Below are 13,104 nucleotides of genomic sequence, written 5' to 3' on the forward strand. Positions count from 1 at the left end.
TACGAGAATTTAAGTTCTTTGTTTTAATGAAAATTCCGTCAACATAAACATAAAAAAATTACGAATTTGTTGCATCAACTCAATAATTCCAGGCATCTCGCATTTTACCATGAAGAACGGTCGACTTTTTAGCCGTGTGTCGGTAATTACCGAACATTCCGTACACCACTGGCGCTGGCACCGGTTGCGTTTTGATACACACGCACGCCGTGGATACTATATACATACACACACACACACACACACACACACACACATATATGTATGTATATATATAGTTATGCGCTCCGTCTGTGCCACCGGTATTGTATAGCATGACTAATTATACTTCAACCCGCGGCGGATCTCGTTGCCTGGTTCCACGAGAGGCGGAAAGCACCCTATTAAAGCTCGAGCTTCGGCCACCCACCCCTCCACGAGAGGAAGACCGCGAGACGTCGATACGAGTGCGCCAGGCGTAAGAAAGGATGGCGGGCGGGCGAATGTCTACCATTTCATGCACCCTTTCTCTCTCTCTCTCTCTCTCTCTCTTTAATCCCTGGATCTCTCTACTTTGTTTTGCAGCCGTTTCTCTGTTCCCCATTCCCGCTTCACTCTTCGTCACGGCGAGAGTTGGTGTAGCCTACTTTTGGCACCCTTCTCGACGACGTCGGGCGCGCGCGCATCTGCTTAAAGATGCCTGGAGTAGTTTTTCGATCTCTCTTGAGTGACGGAGCATCATCGAATAATGAAGAAAATTTCACGAAACATCCGCAAGAGAAGAGTGAGAGAGGGAGGCGTCGTGCTTGAGGCTGAGGAAATGACGGGACATACGTTTAGGACGAAATCAAAACGCCATCGGTTTACGTTTTGAATCTTTTAAGTATTTATTTAAACAAATCCCAACATTCCAAACATTGATAGATGTATATACGTATGGGGGTGTTTTTCGTGTCTCCGCTCGCCACAGACGCGATGTAGATTGCGACGGCGTTTTGCAAATTCGCCTTTGTCAATCTACCTTACGTCCGTACTTTCCTCTTCGTTAATTTCGTATATGTATATACAGGCTAGCCGCGCGCACGCGCGCGTATGTATGTCACGTGTATGTGTAGATGTGCGTGTGTGTGTGTGTCTATGTGTGTGTGTGTGTGTGTGTGTGTGTATGTCTATAGAATCACACCGCCGCTTCTTTCATCCGCGGACCTCTTGTTAATCTCGAGGTCGAGCGTTTCATAATGAAAATTCCTGCGAATATTAATAGCAAGCCATTTTTATACTCCATTGGAGTTCTCTGTTGAAACAAAATCATATTTAACAATTAACAGGAAGGAAATATTTTGCCGACTGTTGACGATTTTTTGTATTAATTGGCATCTTCGTCCCCCAGAAGACTTCCACTCGGGAAGCTCAGTTACGAAGACCGGTATTTCGGAGTCTTTATTGAGAAGAAAGAATCTCCGTCAGTGGAAAATCCGCGAACGAAAGAAGTGGCGGCAGTCAAAGAGGCTCTGACGAGGCTCGATCGCCTTGGCCGCGCAAATGACAATGAAACTTAACCCTTTCTTCGAGTTACGATGCAAATGAAGCTAATTTAACGATCGTATCCAAATTCGACGAACAACAACTGTTTGGTTACCATGACGTTTCTCGGATCCTCGATCGAACAATTCACCCCGACTCACAGGGCGCATTCGATTACTTATTGGCGGTACGCGCCCTCAAGATCGAACAACATCCTTTGCCGGTAGGTGACAACGCACGCGAGTGCAATCGAATTAATTAATGGCGAGTTTCCCGTGACTAGATTAATTAGTAGTTAGGTTTACTTACGGTGGCCCCTCGCGCGGTTCTCTTTCTCATTTGCTCGAAAAGTCTTACGGTCGAAGAAGTGCTTATGACCAGCGGAGTATATCATTACGACGTCACCTTTGTGGCAAATTATTTCGACAGTCGATATACAAGTGTCTCTCGACAGTGGTATTCGATCGGACTCGTCGATTGTTGAGTTCGCGTGTCAATAGCCGAGCGACACCTGGCGCATCTAAGCACCCCACCGGCGAAAAAGATAAATTAGAACGGGCCCGGATATTTGTCGCCTTTTAAGTATCGTACTTCCAATATTCGCAACAGGTGACTCTCGAAGAGACTGAATTCAGTTGCAAACTAATCTACACACTTTTTATCGAAAGAAGTTGCATCGCTACAAATTGTCAAAATTGAAAGCCACTGCTGACGTGTATGCACAGCAATCAGTTATGACAGGAGCCAAAGTGATAATACATAGTGTAAATATTAACCTTTTAGTACACTTTTATCTGATAAAGAAGAATATAACAGAGATACTTGTATTTTTCCTCATGGAGAATACTAGGAATATCATTTAGCTAAATGTGGGTGCCGTAACAAAATATTAATATTGTGTTTTCGCCCATGTATACAAAAAGATAGAAACAGTATTCTGAATGTAATATATTGGCTTTCTTTATTGTCTATTTATACGTGTTTGAGTAGAATTTTCGATGTTTCAGTGCTCTCAACATATAGAAAAAATAAATATATACGGTGCACATAACAAGAAATATTTAGTTGTGAGCAGTATAGTTACATCAACCTAGTTATCTTTGTGTGATAGTAATGTATATGAATGATATGACTCAGTTACTTTAGTACACCAACTATATAAATGTAGTTGCGTGTGAGCTGGTTGTGGTAACCAGAAATCGGTCAAAGTAACATTTATCATGGATATCTTGGAACAACCATCCACACAATACTTAAAAACGTCTTTCAGACGACAGAACATAAAATGTCTTTTAGACGTCTTATGTCCTGATTTTGGACTTTGTATTGTATAGGAAGATCGTTACTGCTGCAACGCCAGTAACTTAGCAATTGTTCTATACACTGCAAATCCGAGTGTGTTATTTTTAAATACATAAATGTGTAATTGGCTGAATCTATTTTTACATGTTTCTTATCGTTTCAAATCGCGTTATTTAACACACTCTAACGTATAAAATTCTAATTTATACATTATAAACGTGTTAAGTGACGTGATTTAAAATCGCAAAAGACGTATGAAAAGAGTTTCAGTCAATTACACGTTTATGTATTTAAGAATAACACACTCGGATTTGCAGTTGCAACAACCGCATAGTTCGCAGTGTTCCATATTTTACAGTTGAATCTGTTTGGCACAACCAGATTTATGTGTGAGCCAACTATAATATTTTTGTACGTGTAGTATTCGGTCTGCAGACGATAACGGCACATTCTTTTAGTTGATGTAACTATATATGCGAATATACTGATTAAACATTACATATTATAATAACTGTGGTTATTAGAACTGCATATAAATGAGGATATAACAATAACAATTTTTAATGTATCTATTTTTAATGTATCTATTTACCTTGAATTCACATAAATTTTTTAATCATATAAAATAACCATATAAAATCACATAAAACTCATAGAAAATGTGATTGTGGCAATCATAATAGTTATCTCCTTGTTGAATCTTTTGCTGCAATTGTGATGTCGGATATCTCATATATTTTCACTTCGACTTCTGTCATAATAGATTATCACGCAAGCTCGTGAATAGTGATTTATAGTTATGACTATTTGATGCGTTCTTAACCTCATCGGCAAGAATGTATTCATTTGGTTTCAGTACAGTATGAATAATGTTCTTTTGAATGCAGTTTTTGGAACACCGATGGTTCCCAATGAAAAACTTATTTTTCATGAATCCCCTGAAGTTCTCTCATTGGACATCGATAATACTCTAGACTGCATCGAAAAAAAATATAACGCGTAGAATTCATTAAAGTAAAAGAGACATCTGTAAGCGAATAAAAACAAGTGAATATTTAGATGTCTGAAATCGCTCTTAATTCAGATATTCAATGTCAGGTATTTAAACCTACATGGAAAAAATTGGTTGAATTAATTAGGATCCAGGATATATAAACTAATCTGTTTGATAAAGTATGAACAAATAATATTTTTGGTTAAGATAACTAAACTAAGATAACATAACTAAATTCGCTTACATGCATTTGGTTAAAGTAACCAAACATAAGTTTGGTTACTAAATTTATCAAATATATCATGTTCATCCACAACTTTGCTCTGCTCATAATAAGCAGATACTTGGATGTTATGACTGGATCAGCAGTAACCAAACTTTGACCGTTGTTAGATCTAAATGTTTTGGTTGACTACCAGAATATTTTAATCAAATCTTGTCTAACCGAACACATTAATCCAACCGTGGTTGTTTTTTCCCGTGTAAAGAATTCAAATAGTTTAGGTGGCGAGTAAGAAAAATTAACCGCTGCACGAGCGAGTCGGTGGTACTATAAATAATTCACAGCACTTCAGCAGAGATTAATCGCCAATTCGTTAAAAGTAGGAACTCTTATCAAAACCCTCTTCTCTGTGCGGTGGTGCGGTCGTCAAAAAGTTGTAGCAAATTTATAACTTCCTGAAACAGCGCGACTCTATCCTGGATGACTGTTAAAGTCAGTGAACACTCGCGCCGCAATGTTTCCTAACAAATGAGTATGTCGTAAAGGTATTTTCCTCCGTGCATCGAATTTTTCCCCGCGAACCCGGGTTCCTTTCTTTTTTCTTGTTAACGTGTCGTACAGCGAAACTTCTTCTCGAAACAAATAACGTAGTGTATGGAGAGAAAGAGAAAAAGAGAGAGAGAGAGAAAAAGAGGAAGAAAGAGAGGGAGAGAGTCACCTACATCCCCTTAAGTACTCCCCGCTTCATCGTTAATCCATTTAGCTCTATCTCGTTCCATATGTGTTTTAGTTCCTTGCACAAGGTACGCATACACGCACGATTACGTCGACCAAGCCGACGCCAATGTTCCACACAGAGAGTTCATCGTGAAATCCATAACGGTCCCTCTCGATCCTTATCCCGTCCTGACTAGAAATTTATCCCATACTTTTTTTATTTAGTTCTACTCAGATGGATTTCAATCAGTTATTGTATAAGTCCTTGTCCACAACCTCGCTTTAAGACGTAAGCCGTAAGAAATTGACCAACTACAATCGATTATTTTTCTAAAAATCGACCATGGTTGGTCAATTTCTTACGGCTTACGTCTTAAAGCAAGATTATGGATAAGGGCTAACGTAATATCATCGGATCCTAATGATTAACCCTCTGAGTAGCAATCAGGGCTATGTATGTTCGCGTCATTCTAAGAAGTGTTTCTTTTTCGCAGCGTTTTTGTTTTAAAATTATTAAAAATAAGATGCTTATAGTAATTTATTTTTCGCTATAAAAAGTTATAGTAAGCTTATAGTAATTTATTTTTCTCTATACAAATCTATATAGTTTTCAACTGAGAAGAAATTTTCTGTAATTTTTGAGAATTTTTTCGAATATCCCAGGAGAGAAAAATCAAGAAAAATACTAATGACTTTGGTTGCTTCAAAGCTAATAAAAAATTAATGACTTCAAAGCTAATAAAAATATGTTGTCACTCGAAGGGTTAACAATAATAAGATTCTAATTATTAATAATCATTATTCACCTCATTATTCATTACTCGTTATTGCCTTGAGACAACGACAGTTCAATTCGATGCAAACGTCAAACTAATCCATTTTTTTTACACGGAATTTCTATATTATCACTAGTTATACTGATAAAAACCAGTAAATTCTCAGCACCTTTCATCTCTTCTACGAGGACAGCAGCTCCACAAGTTTATTAATATTACAATTTATTAATATTATACTTATCACAAAAATAGATTATACAAAATATTCTTGTGCATTATTACGACATGTGAAAGATAGAAAATTATGCAGAATATAATTTGCACTGAAAGTGACGCAGTATATCAAAAAATTGTTTCTCTCAGGCAATACTTTGATGTCTCCAAAAAATGATTGATTGGAAAATTATTAAAAAATCACATCTCTACACTGCTAGGAACGATAATAAATAAATAAAGAATTTTTCACAACTAGAATTAATGCGAGATTCAAAGGGTTAATAAGATTTTGATTGTCACGCTATATTGCGTGACTTATTAGGATTCGATAACATCACTCTGTACAAACTAGGTAACCGATTGGGGTCAACCTGATCAGGATTATGGGATAAATTTCTAGTTGAAGTCTCACCCTTCCTGGCACGGTCTCCTTCTTGTTTCTCCCTCCCGCCTCGCTTCCCCTCGTCTATTTCTCGCGCGCGTTCTCTCTCACAAACACACATTATCAATTAGTTAGTCACTCTCGTCGTTTTATGAACCTAGAAGTCAAAGCCCAAGACTACCAATTCCTCGATTAATTCCATTTAGTGTTGCGGCGAATCCGGATGCGTGATCACGCACCCGGACGACGGACTTACGCGCCGTACGTTTTACCGCGAAGATGTCCCTTGCATTCTTTATATTCCTGAGATTACATCAATCCCCCGTGTTCGTCGCAGCGGAAACGCCGCGACGACTGCGGCCTGGTTTAGGCCGCAGTCGACGATAATCAAACGAACGCTTCGGCCAGTCCCGCGAGCTTCGCGTTTCGCACATAGTCGTCCCCTAATGGACGGACGAAGATCACGTCTCGGATACAAAGGGACTAACTACGAACCGTTGCCGATACCAGGGCGCTTGTGTTCGCAGAGTTCGTGTGCTACGGGACGTAAATCACACGCGTCGAGAGCCTCGGCCAAGAAACTCCACCAAATGAACGCACACACTTCTAACTAGCACTGTTCGTTCGCTTCTTCGTCCGTACATTCGTCCGTACATTCGTCCGTGGCCACTGTACGCGTACACACTGTACAACTCCGTGACGGAGAATAGAAATTATTATGTTTCACTTTCTTCGATCGACGCTGAGCACGCACCGGCCTCACCCCCGGCTAAGAAGATCACTCAGACTTGCGGAATCGCAAATCTAAACACACCATCTGTCTTAGTCAATAGTTCGGGATGAGTTTCTCGCGAGGGGAAACGGCATCGGGACACGGGGAAGGGGATTCTTGAACACGAATGCCGAGTGTTAAGGGGATGCCATGTTTGAGAACTTTACCAAGGAAATACTGGCTTCTTTTTGCAAAGTTTACGTCGTGTTGTAGTTGCACAGAATTACAAGTACTTGCGCGCAATCAAGGTACGTGCCAAAATGAATTCGAGAATCATTGAATATGTGACGAAAACGAACACATCTATTGGACAGATGCGTCCCGAAATTCACACAAAATATAATGATAAAAAAATTATAACGATGAAAACTTCTAAAATTGACACTTCGAGCTGTCAGTTAACGTAACAAATGCTGACATTAAAGTTTCACAGCTTGTATGCTCGGCTGCAAAACGGTTTGCATACATTTTTCCCAATGTAGCGCTCCAGGTTGTCACAATTGAGAGGCACTGCTGATGCGTTTGCATGGCAGTTGATTTTGACAAGAGACGGAGTGACAGTACACAGATGTAAGTAATAACCCTTTATTATATTCTTATCTATTGGATAAGAACATAATAAGGATATTGGATGTACAAATTAATTCGTGGCTTCCTGAATTCCCCTTTATACAAGCGATTAGAAATCGTTTGTTGAGTGACACTAAGTTGTTCGGCTCCTGTTGTGCTCGACAGGGACTCTCTTGCAACAGTTGATTCAATTCCTCATCTTCAATTTTTTTCTACAGTTTCAGGATATTCTTGGTCGGAAAAAAGATCGAAACTTTTAATACCATGTACTGTGAACCACAGCACTTTCCTCCAAAGCAGAGCAAATTATTTCCTTAGCCTCAAGAACATTTTTTTCAGTTGAAATGGAAAATGAATACAGTGTCTGATATGCTGTTTATCGAATCGTGTTCAGTACTGCTTCGTGAAATTATGTTGTCAGCAGCGTTCAATTATAAATGCTTTTTCATTTTAAGAGTTGGCATTCCGAAATTCTAATGCGACGGGTAAAAGATTTGAATTTAAAATAAAATTACAGTTGGTTAAATATGAATGCGACGAATTAACTTGTACATCTAATACTTACGTTTTTCTTGAATCTCCCGTTGCAGTTGTGAAGTCCGAATATATTGTCACTGCTTATATATTGTCACTTCATTTTCTACTATGACCTTAATATGCAAACGTGTCAGTAAAATGTCTCAATTGTGACTTGAAACGCTACAATTTAATTTTGAGAAATGTACAAACTAAGCATACATATCGAACATGTGTGTGTCCCGTTTAGGAAAATTTCAAAGAATATTGCTGTATTTTTACAACTAGACTTAGAAGTTTAAAAATATACGAAAAGTTTGCAGAAAAATTTTTATGCAGGGTTAAGGTGTTTATCTTAACGGTATCCATTATTTTTTTACTTGTTACAACGATCCTGTCTGATCATTGTAACTGATAAAACATAGTAGAAACCATTACAATATATGCATAGGTTTTTAAATATATAATCACATAAAACAAAGCAGCATATATTTATATAGGATCTATATATACGATCGTGACAATAGAAATATTGCCTACTATATCTTGTGTGAGTTTTGCAACGTACTGGTCCTGTCCGATGAGAGAATTCTGTTATTTAAAAACAAATTCTTTCATTGGACAAAACATTCTGAAACTCATGCAAAATACAGCGGCAATTTTTTTGCTTATGATCATACCAAAAATATGAAAAGAAAATGATCGCGAATATGTAATCCATTTTGGCGTTACCTTAACGCACGGCTGTGCACATTTATGTTGCACGACAATGTGATGACCACACGAATAAACGAAAGAAAGCAAGAAAGAAGAAAAAGGAAGAGAAAAGAAAATTGATTTCAATTTATATATTCTCAAACGTAATGGGGGAACGATAATCTCGTCCGAGTAACGAAATCCACTTACGACGAGCACCGAGCATGCCTCTCGCGCTTCGAGTGTCCCCGATAACAACCGTAGTTCAAAGGGAAAGTCCCTCACTGTACTTAATCTCGATCGACACCGGCTCCTCTCGTGTCGTCTCGTGGACGTTCCCGGTGCGAACCGCTCTCTTCCGACATCAAAGATCCCGGTGAAAGAGAGAGACCGGGATCGTCCCCGTCTATCACACGGAGATCTCTTGAATCTGCACGCGCTTCTTCGCGCTGCCGGGTGTCCCGGGCTGCCGCAGAATCCCGGGACACGACAGACCGACGTTCGGTGCCGGGGCCTTGGGCGGTGGCGGTGGTTCCGGCACATCCTCGTTCTCGTCCTCGCTGTCGTGCAGGCCGCTCATACCTTCGTTCACCTCGTCCATCCTGGCAATAGTGGCGTCCACGCAGGGCGATGGGGTGCGAGTTCTCTGGATGCACGGGCTCTTGCTGTAGGACGGCGGCTCCAGAATCCGCTTGCCGCCACCGGGCGGCGGTGAACACTGGAACTCCTGCAGCTGCATCTCCAGCTCTTGGACGAGCTTCGCTTTGTGGGGTGGCAAGATCGACGGCGAGTCGATCAGATTCATGGAAGACAATCGCTGCTTCCCGATGGCGGCGTCCATGCCGGAGCAGCCGGCCTCCAGCAATTCTTCTTTCTTCTTGTTGCCAAAAGAGGTGGCCATACCGCCACCGCCAGACGCGTTTCGATCGCGCTGGTGATAGATTCCCGCAAAGATCAGAATGTTGAGCAGCAGCAGGAACACTCCGACCGCGATGGTGACCGTGAGGGCCGTGGTGTAACTCTGATAGTGGCTGGACGCGAGCTTACGCAGTATGTTGTTAGGACCCGGGCCCAGATTGGAGTGTTGCAGCGTTTGCGAGGTGGTGGGTGTGATCGTGGTGGCGACGGTCGCGTTCGGAGTGCACTCCGTAGTAGACAACACATTTAGTATCGAGGAGGGTTCCGTGGGGGACGGTAGGGGTAGTGGGGGTGCCGGTAAGGGTACGGCTGTGCTTTGAGGACGCACCGGGCCCTCGTAGAGACTCGGGCTGTCCGCGAGATGATGGTGACGCATGTTGATCTCGTAGCCCGGTCGGTGCAGCTGCGGCAGCAGGTTCAGCCAGAGGGACATTTTGTGGCCCCTGTAGTGCGAATGCATCTCCGGGTTGTGACCGGCTTCCAGGTACAACTGGTTTATGGAGTCGTACGAGTCCCAGAACGGCGGACTCGTCATTAGGCCGCCCTCCAATCCCGAAGACAAGGGACTCGCGCCGTTTGGATCCCTAAAACAACGAGCGAACCGCGACCCTATGACAAGTGGACAGACATCGGCCGCGGGGCTCATTTCATGCTCTTTCTTTCTTTCTTTCTCTTGCGCGGCCTTATGTTGCTGACACGTTGCCCCACCTCGTAACTTGGTGACGAGAAAGCTACATGATACTACCTTGCCGCATTTTATTCGGTACACACAGTGCTACTTAAAGCATAAAACAATAGTTTTCTGGCCTACAATCGACCATTACACAAAAACGATACAGTGAACATTGTTCTTTCTTTTGTACCGCGCTCCTTGATATGTAATATTTATAACGGTAAGTTGTATTTGAATGGTATCACCTATACAGCGTGTTCTACTTTAAAAATAATTAAAAGTCTCGTGAGATTTTTCTTAATCCATGAAAGACAAAAATGACGGCAACAAGAAGATCTTAAAGAAATCAACTCCATCGGGCATTTTAGTGTTAATTTATTATCTTTAAAGATGATATAATCAATTACTAATTGTATATGCTGTATTAAGGAGATAAAATTTCTCGTAAATAAATAAATTTAATAATATCAAGGGATATTTAGAGAAAATATATATTTTGTTAGCAATTAAGCAGGTTTTGAAGTTAAGAATTGAATTGGGGGCTAATAAAAGCCGTACGAACGCGTTGCACGGTTCTGTGGGATAACTTGCCGCAAACCAAAATTTCATTTCCGGGGTAAAATTCTCCGTGTCAATGACAGAGCAATCATCCAGATAGTCAGCGATCCGCAATTAGGGAAACCAAAATCACTTCGCGTCTCTTCTCCGTGAACTCCACCTCTACTTCGAGATTGCGAGCTTCCGCTGAGCGCGCTAACGGCCTTTGCGGGAGTTTGGCTCCAAAATCCTCTCCCAGCTGTAACTTTACCCTACAACTACCACCTTTCAGACCCTCTTCACGGAGGGTAATCGAAGTGCATGTGATACTTAAGTTCAGACGAACTTCGAGCCGGGTGAATTAACGAGAGGCGCGCCACGCGCGCGTTCACTTATCCGATTAACCCTTTCACACTCATGCGCACGTTATCTTGAGTTATCGACTGATGACTATTGTATATTTCATTCAAAGGAGACAATGGCACGTCAAAATGCCTCGTTTTCGTTAGCTGTAATGAAGACACGAAAGCCGGGAAATAGAAGCTCGCTGCTTCTCCACGTTTGACGTACTAACGACACAAAATCCTTATTCTCATGCTCGCGAGATAAAGTATATCTTGCTTACGACATACGTAATTAGGTATTAATTTAAAAAGTCAAAAAATGAAAGGGATCGGACTCACCCGCGCCTCACGAAGTTAGCTAGGTAATGGACGAGAAGCTTCGACAGGTTCTCATCGACGGTCGTATAGTTGCCAAAGGCGGACATCGCGGACGTGACTTCGCCGCGAAGAAGAGGTATACCCAAGAGATACGGCACTTCCTCGCCCTTCTGGCTCGGTCGATCGTCGGGCTGGAAGTGCAGGAAATAGCCACGTCCCGTGGAGGCGGAATGCAGTAGGGCCAGTCTGAGGAGCGGCGCGGCGACTTGGCCGTCTCCAAGGAGAGATAAGAGACCCTCGCAGATCGCCACGGGACTCTGCTCGCCCCGTTCCCAGTCGGTGTACTCGTTCCGAAGAGTCGAATAGATTTCATGCAGATGGTATCGGTAGGTGTTCCGGACGTAAGTGCGCAATATACGATCTCTCCTCGTCTCGTTCAAGCCGTTCTGCGGAACCGTAAGAGTTGTCTGTTTCATAACGCGGATGTGTAGTGCATTGCTCGGACGTTCCCCTGTCACCGCAGAAAACGTGCCTCTCCGTGTACATGTGTGCGTATGAGAGCGGACATGCATTGTCCCGGCAAAAAATGAATCGCAATATTAAAAGTGGAGCAATTCCCTGTACTGAAGTACCGAGACAATCTCCCGAAATATTATTTGAGCAAAATATTGGCATTGTCTTACACAGAGGAAATATTGTAATAACAAACTTTTTTACAATTTTTAATTATACAGAAGTTTTATGACCATATATGATGACTATACATTTGTTTGAAAACGTTATGACTTTTTACTACAATATTATTGCAATTACTTGAATGCTTTTTTATATCGTGTATTCGGTGAATCGTCAAATTTATTATTTAGTAACTTTGACTAAGCCACACAATTGTTGGCATTTCTCTTGGTCATTAGTATTCTACACTGAGAGAAAAGACTGGTAACTATAATAAACTGCATTTAGTTACAGAAATTCATTGAATCCTTAGTAACTAATACTAAATATGATAATAATTACCAAATATTTAATAGATCGGGAATATGACGTAATTGCATTCGCAGTAACATCAATTAAATAATTTAGTAATAGTTACTTAATGTTAAATATTTAATATGAAATATATTACAGTTATGAACAGATATTTGATAATTGTTATGAAATCGTTATATCCCATATAATAAAAAATTCAGTAGGTACGAGTTCTATTTTGTTACCAGTATAAGTATGTTTTGTTGCAACACAACGAAAAATTCATTCATTTGCAGTTATCACATCGTTTCAATATCTATCATTACAGATAGTTGGTTGAACCTATCAAAAATTTTGTAACTATTACAAAATCGCTTATTTTGCTCAACTATTCAATAAGTTTTATTTACCAAATATATTCTAGAAGCAAATAAATTTTACTTCTGTCAAATAAATAATTTATTTTACAGAACTAAATTAATTAATAAGTTATTATTGCCATAGCTTTGGCCCGCTATATTTGACTCTGACTCATCTTTTTTTGATAAAAATTTTTTATGAATAGTCTTCGTCCAATAAGAGTGTATTCAAGTGGGTAGATATTAATATACTTGTGTGTAATGTTTTTTTGGTAATAGTTTCGAGGAGGAACAATTGCATACTTCGGAAAAATTACTT

At 40.6% G+C, this 13,104-nt stretch overlaps 1 protein-coding gene across 2 annotated transcripts in view; it reads right to left on the reverse strand.

Annotated features, from left to right (window-relative positions):
* Positions 1-841: 841 nt before the first annotated feature.
* Positions 842-13,104, reverse strand: part of LOC116841983 (neuroligin-1-like) — a 50,982-nt gene continuing 38,719 nt past the window's right edge. For both annotated transcript variants that reach the window (XM_032810591.1, XM_032810592.1), the window contains exons 7-8: positions 11,479-11,903; positions 842-10,169 (exon numbers count right to left, since the gene is read on the reverse strand). In XM_032810591.1, coding sequence (XP_032666482.1) covers positions 9,077-10,169; positions 11,479-11,903 — 1,518 coding nt within the window. In that variant the 3' untranslated portion in view covers positions 842-9,076. The remainder of the gene's footprint in view (positions 10,170-11,478; positions 11,904-13,104) is intronic.

This window comes from Odontomachus brunneus, unplaced genomic scaffold, assembly GCF_010583005.1.
Source record: "Odontomachus brunneus isolate Ranch 3 - 2012 unplaced genomic scaffold, Obru_v1 Obru_scaffold_019, whole genome shotgun sequence".
NCBI lineage: Eukaryota > Metazoa > Arthropoda > Insecta > Hymenoptera > Formicidae > Odontomachus > Odontomachus brunneus.